This window comes from Calonectris borealis, chromosome W (assembly GCF_964195595.1).
Source record: "Calonectris borealis chromosome W, bCalBor7.hap1.2, whole genome shotgun sequence".
NCBI classification, from domain to species: Eukaryota; Metazoa; Chordata; class Aves; order Procellariiformes; family Procellariidae; genus Calonectris; species Calonectris borealis.
Genome location: NC_134351.1, coordinates 37,402,833 through 37,420,334, shown reverse-complemented (window position 1 = coordinate 37,420,334; position 17,502 = coordinate 37,402,833). Strand labels below are relative to the sequence as shown.

The 17,502-nt window shown below is 43.7% G+C and overlaps 1 protein-coding gene across 1 annotated transcript in view; it reads left to right on the top strand.

Moving 5' to 3' along the window:
• LOC142074905 (collagen and calcium-binding EGF domain-containing protein 1-like) overlaps nt 1-17,502 on the top strand; it is a 181,395-nt gene that overhangs the window by 138,864 nt on the left and 25,029 nt on the right. The window contains exons 3-5 of the mRNA XM_075135870.1: nt 8,867-8,919; nt 14,707-14,841; nt 16,121-16,258. Coding sequence (XP_074991971.1) covers nt 8,867-8,919; nt 14,707-14,841; nt 16,121-16,258 — 326 coding nt within the window. The remainder of the gene's footprint in view (nt 1-8,866; nt 8,920-14,706; nt 14,842-16,120; nt 16,259-17,502) is intronic.

The window sequence follows — 17,502 nt, the reverse complement described above, 5'->3', positions numbered from 1 at the left end:
TGAATTTCAAGAACCATCACAAATTTCCCTTTTATAACTGAAATCAAATTGCAATTTCTGAAATAAAGCTTTTTAATGTTCCATGTGAAAAGCCTGGGTTAAATATCTGTGTCTGTGTCTAGGGTATGGATGGATGGTGTGCCTGTGGGGGGAATACAGGAGCAGGGGTATGTGTCAAATCTTGAATGCATCAAAACCAGAAAGATGTTTGCAACAGTTTCCAATTAAAAATGTCAGCCAGAATTGATTAAGTTTATGCCATGAGTGATTGTCTAAAGCTATTCTTCCTAGAAGTGCAACTGTAGCACATCGTCAGAGCTAAGTATGTGCTTATGCATCATCCTGAACGTGTTCATGGCAAAGCTGCCGGGGATTTCTGCAGAATCAGGATCAGGTCCTTATGCAGCAGCTCACCTCTAAGTGAACAGAGACCAAGTTATTAGCTTGTCTCTGAAGGTTAATTGTGATTTATGTCCTGTTTGGAGAACTAGCTTTAGAAATCTGACTTCCTTGCGTAGTTTCTGTGATGTGTTTTTCTGTGCATGCGTGTGGAAAAGGCGCTTGCCTTTTATTGTTTATCAAAAGAAGTTTATTAGGCATTGCTTATGCAGCATTTTTGTGATCTTGTTGATGAAAGATGCTATATAAATGGGATTGGATTGGACTGGATTCAGTAAGTCTAAGAGCTTGCCAGCAATTTATTGCTGTTTGACTCCAGTGACCGAGCAACAGCACAGCATCCAGCGAGTGAGTGCAGCTCCTTGTGACTCTGCTCTGGCTCTACCTTCCTTACTGAAATGGAATTTATTGTTCTCTATCTCAGATGGATATTTGGTAGGAAATTGGAGCTGCAAAATGAAGAGTTGTGGAAGTTTTAAAAAATCCAAGAGACAGGACAGATGTGCTGTGATTAGTTCTGTATTCTGGCTCTCCTTGGTTTAGAGAAAAAATTGAACATGTGCTGTCAGCAAGACATACTATTTACAGACTTGGAAGGAAATTTGGCTTACAGTCCTCTAATTGGAAGTCAGAGGTGGTGGAAAAAAGACTTTTACTTGTGTTTTGTACTTTAAATCTCAAAGTGGTGAGTTATTTTAAAACATGGGCTCAATCTTGGATCATTTCAATTGAGGTTTAGAAGGCTACTTGTTCTTACAAATGACAATATATTTATGAGGATGCATTATACTTTGCCAGTTCATTAGACTATGTAGTAAATGCAAACAGTGCTATCTTTGTATAAAATTCATTTTTTTCTTTCCTTCAAATTTCACACCTGTCAAACATTAATTTGATTCTGCAAAATCCATACCAACTTCACCTGCAAAACTAAACAAAATCATTTTCTTGGTACAATGCCAAAAAATAAAAGAAATTTGTAAGAAAAGAGAGTAAGACAAAGCTGACAGCATGTATATAAAGCTGAGCCTAAGCAGATGAGAACAGTCAAAAGTCTTTTATTTAATCATTCCGCTATTTTTGACATGCTGTCTAGTGATAAACCACATGAGCATTCCCTTGCATTAAGAAAAAAAAACCAACAATGAAATAAAAATCCAAGCAAGAAGGGAAGAAAGTACAGTCCGGCACTGAAGGAATCACATATGTGATTTTGAGGATGATGTTCACATGCATGTAAAATATCCAACAAATGGCTTTTCCAGTGGCAACAGGGGTAATTACCTTTTTGAATTTGTGTAATATTTTCCTTCTGAGAGTTTCCTTCTTTGCTTAGAGAATATTCACAGGGAGATTTTTTATTAGTCATTTTTGGACATCGGTATGCTAAGCGAGATACAAGCGCTGATGGTTACCAGTGCTGCCAGTTGCTCTGTGCTACAGAAAAAAATGCTGATTAGTCTGTGGTTAGTCGATGTGTTTGTAGCATGGAGGCGCTGGTTGGGCTGGGGAGTGACAAGGGCCAACATTAGTTCTGGCCCTGTAGCACAGTATTACGGCTTCCCCCAAAATTTGAAGCCCTAGTCTGTATGGTTCACGTGGAAATCCCAATATGACCTTTTTCTTTCATTACACAGCGGAAGGAAGGATCACAGGAAACATCTTTAAAAGTCTGTATTCTGCCCAGAAGAGACCCAAAAAGCTGAGTTTTAGTTGCTAATTCTTCCTGCAGTGAGCAGAAGCTCAAGAGCTCTGTTTTTCTTGTGGGGCTGCCTGCAGGGTTTTTGTACCAACCCCTTTCCCTGCATCCCAAAAGTCCTAAAATAGTCCAAATGCGATGATCTCCTGGGACTGCTGATCTGCTGACACAGTGGGGATGTGTTGGGGAAGCAGTCTGCCTGCCCAGATTTTGTTTGAACACCTTAACTGAATACCTCATAGCATCTAATTTACTTAAACAAAACCACAAACCCCAGCATGGCGAGATGTGCTGCACTGTGTCAGTGGAGAACAGAGGCCCAGGGACTGCTACAAAAAGGACATAGGACAGACATTTTTGGTGGTTAAATTCCCCAGACCTGTGAAGTTTTGCTTTTTGTGCCCTCTCCAGTTTCGTGCAGGTCAGTGCCTATCATAACTCCAAGCCCCACTGATACCTATGCAGGGTGGAGGGTTTCTTGCACCCCTTGAGGTCTTTTTTTTGTTCTTTTATAGAGGAATGCGCTTCACGCATTCACAAATACCGTGCTCTGCAGGGGCTGCAAATCATCGTATCAGTTTGGAAGGTCCCTTCTGAGAAGAAGGAACCACAGTTTCTACTCCAGCACCATAAAATTCCTTTTGACCGCAAAAAGATGACATGAAACAGCACTTCGAGGAGAGGAGTCGTCAGTTAACAATACATTACAATAAGGAGCAGCCAAAGAGCGTGTCTGAGAGCTTTCAAGAGCATCGGCCAGAGCCTCCCTGGGTAAGCACTGTCATGGTTCCCCAGAGTCAACAGAGGTATGTGGCTTTTGCCAGAGGATGATCTGGTGCCTGGCTTGTGTTCATGGAAGAGGAGCCTAGGAACTGTGAATCTTATCAAAACCTTCCCATTAACAATAACTGGAACGGGATTTCATTTCTGGTATCTGTCTTAATAACCAGAGTTGAGCAAAAGAGCAGATAGTAGGGTTGGTTTTTTTTCCCTAAGAAAAAGAAAACCATAATATGTAGGTAAATTTATTTGACTTAAGTAGCTGATGAGAAACATGGCTTAGACTCAGACAATGCATTAATCACTGAAAATCTGACTTTCAGAAAAATCAAGTAATGGGTTGCAGTAATTTGCTTTCAGAGGTCTGAGTTCCAGCTTTGCTGGTGAAGGGTGGCTCTCTGTGGTTGTTCAGGCAAATCCTGCTTTATTCAGTCAGTTAAGAGAAATAAAGATGTGCACATATACATACTGCGGTCATAGGCACTGCAGCATTTCCTAGGCAGTGGAAGACATGCACAGTACTCTCTGTTATTCACTCTCAGCTGGAAAGGCTAGGGCTGGCCTCGGACCTTGCGTTATACCCAATGCGAACATAAATTACCTCTTTACAAAACTGTGAAAAAGGACTAAGTCTGGAAAACATGGCAAAGTGTATGCTGAGCAAGTGTCTGCAGGGAGGCCATCCTTTCTTACTCAAGATTTTGGTATGTATCCCATGGAAAGGCAAGCAAAAATAAAGTGCATTGCTTCAGTTTTACACCATGTTGCCATAAATCTTCTCTCCATGTGAATTACGGTGAAACTGCACACAGCTACTGAGCTACTTCCTTAATACACTTACACTGCAGATAGGCTTTGTCTGTGCATGTTTTGGCAGACAGACCTGGCCCTCATTTGTATTTTATATAGAATATGAGAAAAACAAGGATTTGTTTTTTTTAAGGTACCTTGTTGGCTTGCTTTTATAGTTGACTAATTATTTTTTGTAAGTTAATTGCTGTATTTTATTTTTGCTGCACTGTGTATTTCTGAAAGTCAAGATGATCAAAAAGAAACACTGGGCAGGCACAATAAGAAGCCATTCTAACAAAGACCCCTTTGTGCAATTAAACACAGCTGTGCCATGGCCTTTGCTGACTCAGGTCTTCAAGATACAGCACAAGTTCTTCCGAGTTCATGTTATGATGTTGTCTGAAGAAATCTGTTTAAAAAATTTTTTTTCTATCTTTTCCCAATAGGAAATTGGCTTTTTGATTAAATATATTTGCTCGACTGTATTATCATTATTTTCTACCAGCACTGACCTGGGAGAACAGTGTCGATATATTTAAACCCACATAAAATGTTAAGCAGCTCTTATGCCCCCTAAACTGCAACTCTTCTGACATTCATAGGTCAGAAATAGTGTGTCAGAGAGAGGGCACTTGACCTGCCTGACCACCTATGGAGCTGCTGCATCTTCCAGTGAAGCGATCTCAGGCATCAGCTAAGCTATAGAAACTGTCCACGCGTGTGCTCCTAGGCCCTGATGAATGAGAGGTAAAGTGCCTCTGCTTGAATTACTTCTGTTTGGGTGGGGCCATCCTGGAGGCTGACTGTCTGTCTGAACCCCAGCATTGTAAGGATAAAGGGTAATATTTTATCATAAGATCTCACTTTCTGACTCAGCGTAGGGATTTCTGTGTCTGCTTTGCTCCTAGGAGGCAAATATTTCCTAGTGTGGACTCTTCTGTTTTTTCTTTTGACATCTTTAGCAAGAGTTTCCTTAACATATTATGTTCATTTGAAACCAGTATAAAACTTTTGGTTTTCCCTTCCCTTCACATTTCTCCTTTGCCTTCCATTTTTTAAATCATTAAATGGCCATCATGTATCTTTTTCAACATAATTTTCATGATAGAGTTTCAGAGTTGGCTTTTTGCTGAAGTTAATCCAAACCTCTATAATGCATCAAGCAGCTCTGAGCCAGCTGTTGTCACATCCCAAGTCGCTGTTGTGTTACTGCGGACAGATACAGGTTAATTCCCACGTTAAATTTTTATCCTGTTATTATTTGCATTTCCAAAGCATTTCAGCTGCTGTAGGACCCTGAATCACTCCCTGCCCTCTCCCACAGAAGTATTTTCTCGGTTCAGCATACTCAGGTCTCTTCGGCACCGCCACCGGCCACGGTGTCCCAGCGAAGAGAAGGAGGTGGGCTGGGGGTGACGGCAGCCCTGCACCAGGTGGAAACAATTATGGGAAAAAGCTGTGGTCTGCACTGGATGAGTTACTGCTGATAGCTCCCAGATAAGCTAACTTAATAAAGTGGTGGCTTAATTAAGCCACGTTTCTTGCATCTTGCCTTTCATCCTGCCTGTCTGGGGCGATGCTATCAAGCAGCTACAGCTTTGCAAGATGGGGCGGGGGGTGCTGTGCTGGTGCACCACTGTGTGTCAGGCACAGGGGGGACCTGCGGGCAATGCAACGTGGGGAGTGCTCCTGGAAAATTCAGCTCCCCTCCCAGTCTGCAAGGCAATGGGCCATAAAGGCCTGCAACAAAGGTAGATCCTCTGCTTGCCTAGTCATGGATGTGTTTATTGGTATCAAAGGCTTGACCTCTCATCTTCTAACATTCAGCAATCCAGGAGCACCTCAACCTCCACAGCAGAGGGGAGTAGCTGACCCTCTCTCTGCTTCTCCTGCAGCTACCTGTCAGAAAAAAAGGGTGACTGCTTTGAGAGAGTCCCTTAGCTTAGCAGTCCTGAGCTAAGGGCTGTAGATTTTGTTACAGGTAACACAAAAGCTAGACATTGCAGTGATCAAAATCATGGTACCCAAAACCCCCTGTGAATTTGGGCTTGTGCATGTTCCTGAGTGAAGATTTCATGAGAATCAGAAGCTGCTATATTTTGAATAGCTGAAGCACCCTATTAAAAGCTGTAACAGATAAATCTGCCAGAAGTTTCTCCTTTTGGAAACCAGATTTAATGTTAACTAATCAACTTAATTTCCCCATAGATCCAGATTTTAGTGGTTGAGCTTCTTACACAGCCATGTATTAGTTCATGTTTGGTGTATGCTCACATGTACAGCCACGTAGCAACTGCCTCGCTGAAAGTTATTCAGTAGCTAAAATTATCAGTGGGGACCCCCTCTTACCTCTCATCATGTATAACAAGATTGCTGCTGTGCAACGTTGATTAGACATGTCAACCTGGAGCTGGATGTCTGAAAATGAATTGCTATCAAAATGCCTTTGCTAATGATCAACTCGTGTCCATCATTTTGATGAATTTCTCTTTAGGAATGTAAAAAGCTAAAGCATGCAGGAATCCCAGGGTTGCAATGTAATGTTCAGAGAAACGGGTATTGTCGTATTGTATTTCCTGTGCATTAACCCTAAAGTAGCAGTTTCCCTGGCAAAATCATGCTGATGGCTGAAGCTTGCTGTTGAGTACAGGCTGTGCCAGTACAGAGAGCTGTAATCTTGAATTGGGAACTGTTTGTCATAGGGAATTGGTTTCTGGAGTGTGATCCTGAAAGCAGGGCATCCCTCCTCTAAGCCACTTCTTTAGGTGTGATTTAAAGCTTTCATGATGTGGAAAAATCTTCAGGTATTTAGAGAAAATATTTCCAAATCTCCTTACCAGAAAACTATGGGAAAATTCAACAAAAACTGAAAGAGAGACTGAAAACAAGGAAATAATTTCTCAAAAACATCTCATTCTCCTGTGGAACTCGTTGCTGCAAGATGCCATTGAAGCTACAGATTTCAGCAGGGGCTTGGATATCTGCCAGGGCAGCACAATTTTCCAGTTGCTTTAACTGGAGCAACCCTCGGCAAGGCTACACAAGGCTGTGCTTGCTTCAGGGTGCCAGGGCAGTATTTAATGGCTGTAATTCAGCATGTGGCGGGTTCTCAGGCTCAGCTGTCTTTCCCTACATCACCCACTGTCCCTCAGTAACAGCAGTAGGATATAGGTTTAGCTGGATGTTCCTGAGCAGGGACTTCCCTTGTGCCATGGGGAATGCAGAGCCACCTGTCTGCTCTTTTGGCATAAGATGTGTTGTAGGCAGGCCAGCTGTGGGAGAGGGGTTTGAACAGGGCAAGTGGTTTGGCTATCAGGAGAATCCAGGAAGACAGATAAAGCCACAATTTAGCCATGAGAAAACCAATAAGCCCAGCCAAAAGCCATTGCTGGCTGAGTTGAGAGAAGAGGGGTGGCTTCTGTAAGGTTCCCAGCAGGAAAGCCCTTACCCAGGAGCAGGCTGTGCCGGCTGAGGTTTGCATCTGCTGCCACAAGCCACTCTGAGGGTGAGGGTCCTAAGCCTGAAAATCAGGTGGGAATTCCCAGGGAGAAGGGTAGAAATGGTGAAAGCTGCTGCTCCCCCTTTCTGGTTAGTTCTGGCTGGCACAACCCCACAGGTCAGCATCTCATGGCAGGGATGCCCTCCTCTCCTCTCCCATCTCCCAGCCCTCTCTCCTCTCAAGTCAGGCTGTATCTTCCTCTGAAGAGCAGCTACAAGCAAGCCTTTATCAGCCTTCCTTCTTCCGCAGGCAGGAGGAGATGAATGTGCACTTGGAAAGCCATTGGCATAGCTTGCAGCATATGAACAGCCTCCCCGATGCACCTTTGAACTCATTCCTCCTGCATTTGTTTGTCTTGCAGATAAAACTTCACAGCAGTGTTTGGAGAAAAGTCTAATGAGGAACCACTGTTTGCATAACAAAGCAAGGCTTCTTCTTCAGATGTTCAACCTTCATTAAGCATAATTTATATTCCAGCTAATCTTTGGAAGCAGATAAAATATGGAGCCAAAGTTTGTTTTTACATAGTTTGGAGTAATGCATTGTTTAAGTGGTCAGTTGCAACTGATAGTTGATTTAAATTCAACATAATGATGATTTGTGATGGCTGCGTGTTGTCTAGGGGAGTGTTGTGTCATTGACTGCCATGGCTTTAGCACTCTTCTGCATCGATTGTTGAATTAAAGGATAAGACCAAATGGATGGTTTCCCAGTTTTGCAGATATTTCAGCATGTCCACAAGGCATGAAAAACTGTGAATTTGTAAAATACACAGGTTTTTTTCCCCTCAGACTCATGTAGACTTGATAAAATAGCACACTGAATAGCAGTTTGCTTCTCTTGCGGCAGTCCTGGTAGCCACCACCCTGGGACCCTTTGAAGGTCAGCAGGCCCCTGCAGCGAGTAGCTCTGAGGGTGATAAGGGACACAGCCATTTGTAAAGGCGCCTCAGTGCTGCTGGGAGTCCTGGTGACTTGCTGTGGTTTGCTGCCTAGAAAGCAAAGAAGCAGATATAGCTGAACGCCTAAATGTCATTACAGGCCAGTGTGTAAGAAACGTTAATTTCTCAGCACTCAGACTTTGTTCGTATCATAAGCACATAAAAAGTGTCTGATCCTATTGAATCTTCACTGCAGTTTTCACCCCCTGCCTATATAAGATACTCTCCCTCGCTCCAGTTGAAATACCCAATATATTTCACTTATCACCTTCCAGGTTTATTAAAAGATGAGAAATGACTGATAACATTTATCTTGTGTGTACTCCTAGCTGAGACTTACCCCTTTCTGCAAGTTTACATTGTAATGATGGATGTTTGAAAACACCCTTCACCTTATCATGAAAATTATGACCTGAGTTGTGTATATGGACAGCACCGAGGTATGCTGCATCCTTTCAACACAAGGAAGCAGGATTTTCAGAAACTACTTGGGATGTTGAGTGGGTCAGCATTGGGGTACCCAGCCCCAGGCTCCTCAGGTGGCTGGCCATGCTGTCATTTAAAAAGCCTCATGGACTGAGTGGTGGGTTTCCATGTTGCGTTCTTTAATGCTGAAATACCTCCAACTGCAAAGCTCAGGATCCTCATCTTGTTTGGTTCGTCTCATCCATGATCTATCCGTGACTGTTTTTAAAGGCAGCACCAACCCTTAGAGAATGTATTTATTTGTTTGTTTGTTTGTTTGTTTGTTTTTCAGGAAAAAATGCTGTAAGGGTTATAAGTTTGTTCTTGGACAGTGCATCCCTGAAGGTATGTGATTTCACTGTTCTTACCCCTTGTATCCCCATGCATTTGTCTTTCCCCATTTGCCCTGTTCTCCACACTGCCAGTTTGGAAGAGCATCCTGATACAACCACAGACTCGGCCATATCTCATGTGTCAGTGGGGGAACTGTTTCCAAGAAATTGTTGGGAAAATAAAAAGATCAGCATCTTCCGAAAGTTTCACTTAGCATTCCAAGCCTTGATCCTCCCCTAAGTACATGTGGCTGCACAGATCTTGTAACACAACCTGCTGCAAATGCAGGGCCACATTCTGCTCTTGGCTAGGTATGCAGGAGCCATCTGTGCATCCAGGAGCACGTTTCCTGGCTGATGGCTTTTGCCATGCACCCCTTGGATCTGGCACAGCTGATTTGGCTTGTAAGTGCACAGGGGGTGGGTGACTAGGTGAGTTAGTCCGGCCTTTAGTTACCTATTTTCTGAAGATGTCAGCGAGGGGAGAGCATTGCCAAACAGAGTGTCTCTTCCACCACCTCTCCTGGTCGTGGGCATGGCTTTCTTGTGACCAGGGGCAGAGGGAGATGGGGAATTATTCAGGGTAGTTCATGCAGTAGTGAAAAGAAAACATTCCCCTCCTGGCAGAGGGGAACTGCCCATACGCTTTGCAAAGACAGTACCAGGGACCCAATGCTCAGAGGTTGCTGCAATGAGATCTCTTTTAGGAAAAGGCTGAGCTCTGCCTGCCTTAACCTTGGTGGAGGCCTCTGTTGGGTCTACCCAATAAGCCAATGGCTTCACATGAGCAGTAGCAATGTAACTTCTTCAGTCATTCCCACTGCTTCGCCCGATTTGGATGAAATTGGCTCTGAAGTTATAGGAGAAGAGGAACTGTCAGGCAGAAGCAAATGGCCAGAGACGACAAGCCAATAAACCTTGTTTGCTCCAAAAAGCAGGTTAAAAAGTTGATTTATGGTAACACATCCTTCTATTTGATGACATGTGGAAAGCCTCGAGTTGACCTGAGAGTTTTCCCAGTTTGAGATGGTGATGTTTTGAAAAGAAAAGTGACAAATTAACATACTTGAGAGTCAGCTGTTTTTTGAGTTACAGTCTCCAGCCAACCCAAACTCTGATCCTGCTGCTTTTTTTTTTAATTTCTATCTTCTTTGCTGCTGGCTGGAAACACTAGCAGACTGGTTGGGAAAAAAAAAAAGCCATCTTCTCAAAACAGGAATTGTACATTTGCTGCTTCCTTGCGAAGGAATGGCTCACGGTGCCAGCCGGAGTCCTGGGGAGCTGGGTAGGGTTTGGGTGAAGTTGGTGCTCACAAGGACTTCCTTAGCCCATGGTTTTGCAGTGAGTTTTGTCTCGGTGTGTGTGGCATGAGATGACAGTTCCAGGGCGAGATGGACACTCGGAGGAGATGGTTGTGCTGTGTTGTACAAGGCTGTTGTGTGCATAGGAGGCAGAAGCCCTGAATCCTTTCAGGGTGGAAAGAAGCCAGGACTCTACAGTTTGGCCTCCAGCTTTCCTATGGATTGTAACAATTTTATACACTGGTTATTCACTAAATAAAATGGATACAGCAGAAGAAGTAATAGGAGAAAAAATAAAATGAGAGCCATGGCAATAAATTATTTTAGGCTTCTAATTTTCATCTCGAGGTTTTAGGTGATTATGAAAGCAGCTTTTATTATGTACCCACTGACTTCACTTAATCCTGTCTGTTAGCTGCATCTCAGTAACCTGAGAGTTTCTGCCATTAATTGAATTTCTCTGCTGGCTGTGGCTCCTCTCCCTTTGTATCTCCGCTTCCCCTTTTTCAGCTCGATCTATATTTTGCCTTGAACTTCAGAGGCCACAGCAATTGCTATAGCATCTGAGATGATCTGGGCCTTTGGTACAGGGATGAGAAACATGATTCAGTGAAGCACTCGTTTCACTTTGTTACAATACATCACTTGGCTCTTCACACATTGTTTTGGCATAATCTTGACAGAGTAGCTGTATGAAATGCATATCTTGACAGAGGCACATAAATGCATTACAGATGTGAGCCTGTTAGAGCACATCTGCACCTTTTAATCCAGTACTGGCAAGTCAAAGCCGTGAGAAGTAGTTCCAGCCCTGTCTTCTCCGTGATTTAGCAGTGACTGCAGGGAGGAGGGTTGGGAGAGGGATAGACCCTCCCTTGTCCAACCTCTTATGGCTGCCTCAGGAAGACAATGATCTCCTTCTCAGACAGATGTTATTTAAACAGACACTTTCCCCAAAGGTTTGTGTCTTTGTCCATGTCCATCTTTGGTTTCTGTCCTGTTATTTCTCATCTGCCCTTGAAAAGCAACAGAAATCAGTGCAGTCCAGTATGAGTCCGTGCCCCCAGGTTCTGCATTTCATTTGCTTTGGACTCACCATTCTCTCTGGGTTTCAGCTGCAAGAGCAGGGAGCAATGATCCTCAGGAAACATAGAGAGGAGTTTGCTTTGTGTGTCTGATTCCCCCCTGTAGCATCTCTTCCTGCTCCAGTTGACCAGTAAAGCAGGTCAAAAAGAGCTTCTCACCCTTTTCTCCTGAATGATCTCCTTCTTCTTTGCTTTGGAGACTCAGAGCTCCAACCAGGTCCTGTTTCATGGCGTCACCAAGAGTAAAGCAGGGACAGCTGTAGTCTGAAGCAACTTCTTTTGGAGAGCACCCTCCCTACCACTGGTTTGTTACTTGAGTTTCCTGGCTGTGGATTAATTCACAGCAAAATACTCTATGACAGGCAAACACTAATCAGATCTGCTCTTTACTCACTAATGCTATTTCAGAAATTTCCTTGGTGTAACTTTCCATGTTGCGTTGTCATTCCTGAGTTCATTGAAATATACATAGAGACATTTGTTATTCTGCTTCGGTTTTTCATATTTTCCTAAAGTCTGGAACAGCCTGATCCTCACTGTTTGGCTTTGATTCATCCTCAAACCACGTTTCTTAGGCTGAGCTGGCAGACAAGGGGCTTGAACGTGGGAGGGCGTGTGCATCTCGGTTCTGCAGAGCACGTAGAGGTGGTGCAGTGCAGCCAGGAGCTGCAGCACCTTTTGCCCAATTTTGTCCCAGTTGTGAGGACTGTTCCTGAGGAAGTCATGCTACCTGGGACCAAAGCTCTGTGGATGCACAGCTCCATGATGTGGGACCTGCCCACAGCCACTGTGTGACTTGGGTTGAATGTGTGGGAACCACCAGCAGGGAGATTTCCACCTCCCGGACCCTTCCCTAGCTTTGTATGAAATTAAATGTAGCAATGGTCTTGATGGAGCTCTGCTAAAGTGGATGCGAAAACTGTATTTAAAGAGTAGTTACATGAAATATGGCAAAAGAGAGAAGATTAAAAAGAACTGGCATTGTTTAGTTTAGAGAAAAGGAGACTGAGGGGAGATGTGACAACAGTTTTTAAGTATGTGAAAAATTTCTGCAAGGGGGAAAGTAAACTGTTCTTCATGGCCAAGAAGAGGACAAAAATAATGGGCTTAAATGGCTATAAGGGGAGTTTGGATTAGATATGAGTAAAAAACTTTCTGTCTGCAAAGATATTTAATCTCAGGAATAGGCTGCATGGTGGTGGGGCATCTTCATCCCTGAGGGATTTCTAAGTACAGGTTAGATTAATGTCTATTAGGAAAGGTTTACGCATAGCTAATCCTGCTTGTGGTGGAAGATGGTCCCTTCCAGCTCTGGTTTTTATGATTTTATTAGGGCACATCTATTCATGGAAGTGCAGGGAGGACAGAGCTCATTTTGCCTCCACTCTAAATAGGCTGAACATGGCACAGGCCAAATCTATCATCTGTGTGGACACGCTGGCTAAGGAACAGGTGTGTTCAGCTCAGTGCTGGGCATACTAGCCTGTTCTCCATCTGTCTGTGCCCACCCGTGTAGTCTTTCCAGGCTCGCTCCCCTGTGTGCAAAGGTGCAGCCAGCAGGAGCCCCACAGGAGCATGCCAGCAACTCGTGCCTGGCCCTATACAGTGCCAAGTGCTCAAATTCTGCTGCATAAGGGCCATTAATTTAAATCAACTGATTTTATTTCAGTGGAAAATGAAAATTGCAACCGTGCCCAGGAAAAACACCACTAATGCTTTATATTTGTGACTATTTAGTAGTGCCAAATGTAACAGGAGTTTACAGCCCCAGCATCACCTAAAAAGCCCAAATTAGCCCCCAGGTTGACCATGTTTGAAGGCAATGACCATTTTTTTCTTCCATGCTTGTGCAAGGCTCTGCTCTATTCGACCCTGGTTCCTGTTGGGGGTCCTGGCACTGCCATTCACTACCACAGCACTGCGGGCAGATTTCAAGAGTTAAAATCAACACAGTTGTGAATTAAAAAGGAAAGAAAGGATGCCTGTTATTCAAAAGGTGTCAAGCACAAGGGAGGAAATGCTTGGCACCGTTAAAATAGTATTTTTCAGTCTAAGGGGCTCTGGTGTGACATACAGCAGCTTGTTAAGTCTCATTTGGTGCTTTTCTGTACCTTGGCACACTGTCACTTTTACCCCCAGTGCTACACATGGCTTTATATACTCCATACAGCAAATGTGGTTTCACTTGCTTTACCATCTACTAGTTCATTTTAATTGTTTGAAAAAATCATCGTACCCAGAGATGTCTGCTAGTCATTAGTGTGAGTCAATAATGAGTTTGAGTTTTAATTATTTTATACTGTATATATGGAAGCACAGTGCATTGCTGGGAACTCGGTCGAAACACTTAGGTTTGGTTTAGATGTATTTGGTCTGGAGCAGGGACAGGCTATTTCTGCTGTGGCCCCCAGTACCCAGTCACTGGAGGGTCATGTGCCACAGTAACAACCAAGTGGATGCTGTGTGAAGAATGATGTTCCTCTGAAATGATCACAGAAACTGCCACTTGCTTTGGCATAAAACCCGACCTTCAGCAGGGTTTGCCTGAGCTGGTTTTGAGACTAGATGCTACTTCAGCTCCTTTCTTCTCCTGGCAAATGTTCCCCATGGCACTGCAAAGCCCTTGTACCCATGACTGGGGGCTGCCCATCTCCCCCCAGCCCCTACCACCAGCCTGATGCCAGGAGCTGAATCCAGCCCCTGGCAGGACAGGGATGTGGGTCAGACCCTGTTTTGCTCTGGTGTCCATTCCCTGGACTGCAGCTCTGCTGCTACGTAGCAGTGAAATCAGAAACAGATTCACCCTCCTTTGGGTTTCAAACTGGGACTTCAGACAGTCTTTTGGGATTTCACTGACAAGCCCAGCCAGCGACTTACCATACCCTAATCTTCACATTGCTATAATTAAGAGGGATAATGGTTTTGTAGCAGTATGTTCTTTGCTAGAAGGGTTATATCTGGCTTTGAACAATTACTGTGTGATTTTAATTAACTTTTCCTTATGATATACTTTCTGCCCAGATTTGGCAGTTAGCCTCACAGTGTTTCACAGTATTTTGCATGGAAATGTTGCTATCAGCACTTAAAAATTTGTGGAAAAAAGCAGCAAAAAGCTTTTAGGTAATTTAATATTTCTGTGAGAAGAATTCTTAAGTTCTGCAAACTGGGAAAGTGCCCCTTGCTTAAAATCCAACTTTAAGAAATAGTCTAACTACTGTAAAGCTGTGATTAGCAATTACAATTTTACTATAATTCTTTGCTTATGTCTCATGAATGTTTTATTTTGAGGTTTCTTCAATCCTCAAAAACAGTGTAACTCAACTTTATTAATTAGCAGAGAGGTGAAATATTTGCTGTCGTATCATCCAGCTATTGCCATTGGTATTTTTCCTAACCATGTTTTTCTCTCTCTAGACTATGATGTCTGTGCTGAAGCTACCTGCGAACAGCAGTGCACAGATAACTTTGGACGAGTCTTATGCACTTGCTATCCTGGGTATCGCTATGATCGGGAGAGGCACAGGAACAGAGAGAAGCCTTATTGCCTGGGTGGGTAGAAGTGTGTGTTGTGCTTATCTCTGGTTAATGATGTATCCTGCTTCTTCAGGTCTTTTAGGAGTCAATTTAGATCTGAAACCTTTCTTATTTTCATTACTATTACAGAATAAATGTGGTTTTTAACTATGTTAAGGACTGGTTCCTAGAACTAAGAGATCTAAATCCCCCTGAAATTATTAGGAGGTAGCACCTAAAACAGGACATATGCACCCATACACTTTGAAGTGTTGGGCTGATGTAATTTTCCCTTTATTAATTCCTCCTGCAGGTTTTGAACAGTATTTGGGGTTTGGGCCTGAGAAGAGGGAAATTATTCTAACAGTAACCCTCGAAGCACTATAACTGTGCCTAATTGTTAAAATAAATCCTTGGGGTTTGATTCAGATGGCAACTGTCTAATTCAGGACTGATCATTTACATGTGGTCCTTGTGTGGCTAGTCCCCCCTGATTCAATAGTCCTGCCCTGCGTGGTTTGCTGTGCCAGGGAGCCAAGGTTTGCAGGATCGAGCTTTGCCCGTGAGCTTTTCGATGCAAAAACAGTCACACGGTGTTCACCAATGTCCTGGTTTTGGCTGGGATAGAGTTAAATTTCTTCCTAGTGCTGTGTTTTGGATTTAGTATGAGAAGAATGTTGATAACACACTGATGTTTTCAGTTGTTGCTAAGTACCCTGCTAGTCAAGGACTTTTCAGCTTCCCATGCTCTGCCAGGTGCACAAGAAGCTGGGAGGGAGCATAGCCAGGACAGCTAACCCAACTGGCCAACAGGGTATTCCATACCATATGATGTCATGCTCAGTATATAAATAAGGGGCGTGGTCCAGGAAGTAGCGATCACTGCTTGGGTATCGGTCGGCGGGTGGTGAGCAATTGCATTGTGCATCACTCATTTTGTATATTCTACCATTATTATTATTATTATTTTCCCTTCCTTTTCTGTTCTATTAAACTGTCTTTATCTCAATCCACGAATTTTACTTTTTTTTTCCGATTCTCTTCCCCATCCCACTGTGGGGGGTGGGGGAGTGAGCGAGTGGCTGTGTGGTGTTTGGCTGCCTGCCGGGTTAAACCACAACAACCGATAAAATGCCAGGTGTGTTAATAATAATAGTGCAGTTTGCACAGAGCTCCAGCCCAAAGCACCAGTGGTGCTGCAATTACTCATTTATTTAAACCCAAAATCTCCTGATACCTTTAAACCAAGTCTTTTATTGTATTTGAGGTCTGAAACCTCCGGCCTTAGGACATTTTTAATTCTTGATATCTCCAGATATCGACGAGTGTGCCACGAGCAATGGGACACTGTGCTCTCAGATCTGTGTCAACACCATGGGCAGCTACAGATGCGAGTGTCACAAAGGCTATACCCGGGAGGAGGATGGCAAGACATGCACCAAAGGAGATAAAGGTATATGCTAACGGGGGATAAAGGTCCTGGGCCAAAGGGCCGTCTAAAGAGTTGATCTGTTGTAAAGAGGAACTGCCCCCTACGCTACACTTGGAGCTGGGGGTCCAAAGCTGGGATGTAGCTGATGCCCCTGGAGAGCCCAGGTTGTTCACTCGGCATCCGAGCACCTGTGGAGCAGTTCTGCAGCATGCTCTCCTCCCTGGTTTATGAGCTGCACACACAGAGCAGTAAGTTAGTAGTCACATCTATAAAGAAAGAACACAAGTATGTTGAAGGATGTGGAAAGCATCTTCCCCTGGAGAGGCAGAGTGGCTGAACTGTGAAACTTGCCGTTACAGCTATGGTTAGACCATATCTTCTGGATCATACAAATGCTAAAAGCCTTATTTTGTTCCCTTACCAGCTTGGATTATACCTAGTTAGTGATCCAGAGCTCAGGAGACATAGGAAAAAAATCTGCCAGATGCTGACCCTTATAATCCTTCATTAATTTCATCTGTTAATTAAATTAATTTCAGTGAGTTTAATTTGTATTTACATGCCTACATCTGAGATTAGCAAATGGCCCTGGGTTGGGTGGTTAGTGCCTCTGGGCACTCAGACGCTCAGAAAAGGTGTGCCTGGGAATTCCACACACTTTTCAAGCATTGCTTAAATCAATTGCTAAATTATGTTGAGTAACACTGAATTCTCCTTACCTGCAATTAGTTCATATGTCTCATGACTGCAGTCAGATTTTTTTTCCTTTTTTTAATGAAAGTAATATGTGATGGGAAAGGGGTGTCCTGATTCTGGCTGGGACAGAGTTAACTTTATTCCCAGTAGCTGTGGGGGGTGCTGTGTTTTGGGTTTGGTATGAGAGGAACGTTGATGGCCCATTGATGTTTTGGTTGTTGCCGAGTGGTGCTTGCACCGGGGACTTTTTGGCTTCCCATGCTCTGCCAGGTGCATGGGAAGCTGGCGGGGGGAGCATAGCCAGGGTGGTTGACCCAGCTGGCCAATAGGGTATTCCATACCATGTGACGTCATGCTCAGTATATAATTAGGAGGCATGGTCCGGGACAAGGCGGGGGCTCTCACGGTTTGGGACACGCGGTCGGCGGGTGGTGAGCAGTTGCATTGTGCATCGCCTGCTTTGTATATTCTATTATTGTTGTTGTTATCATTGTTATTATTACTGTTCTACTTTGGTTTATTTCCACTATTAAACTGTTTTTAACTCAACCCGCGTGTTTTTCTATTTG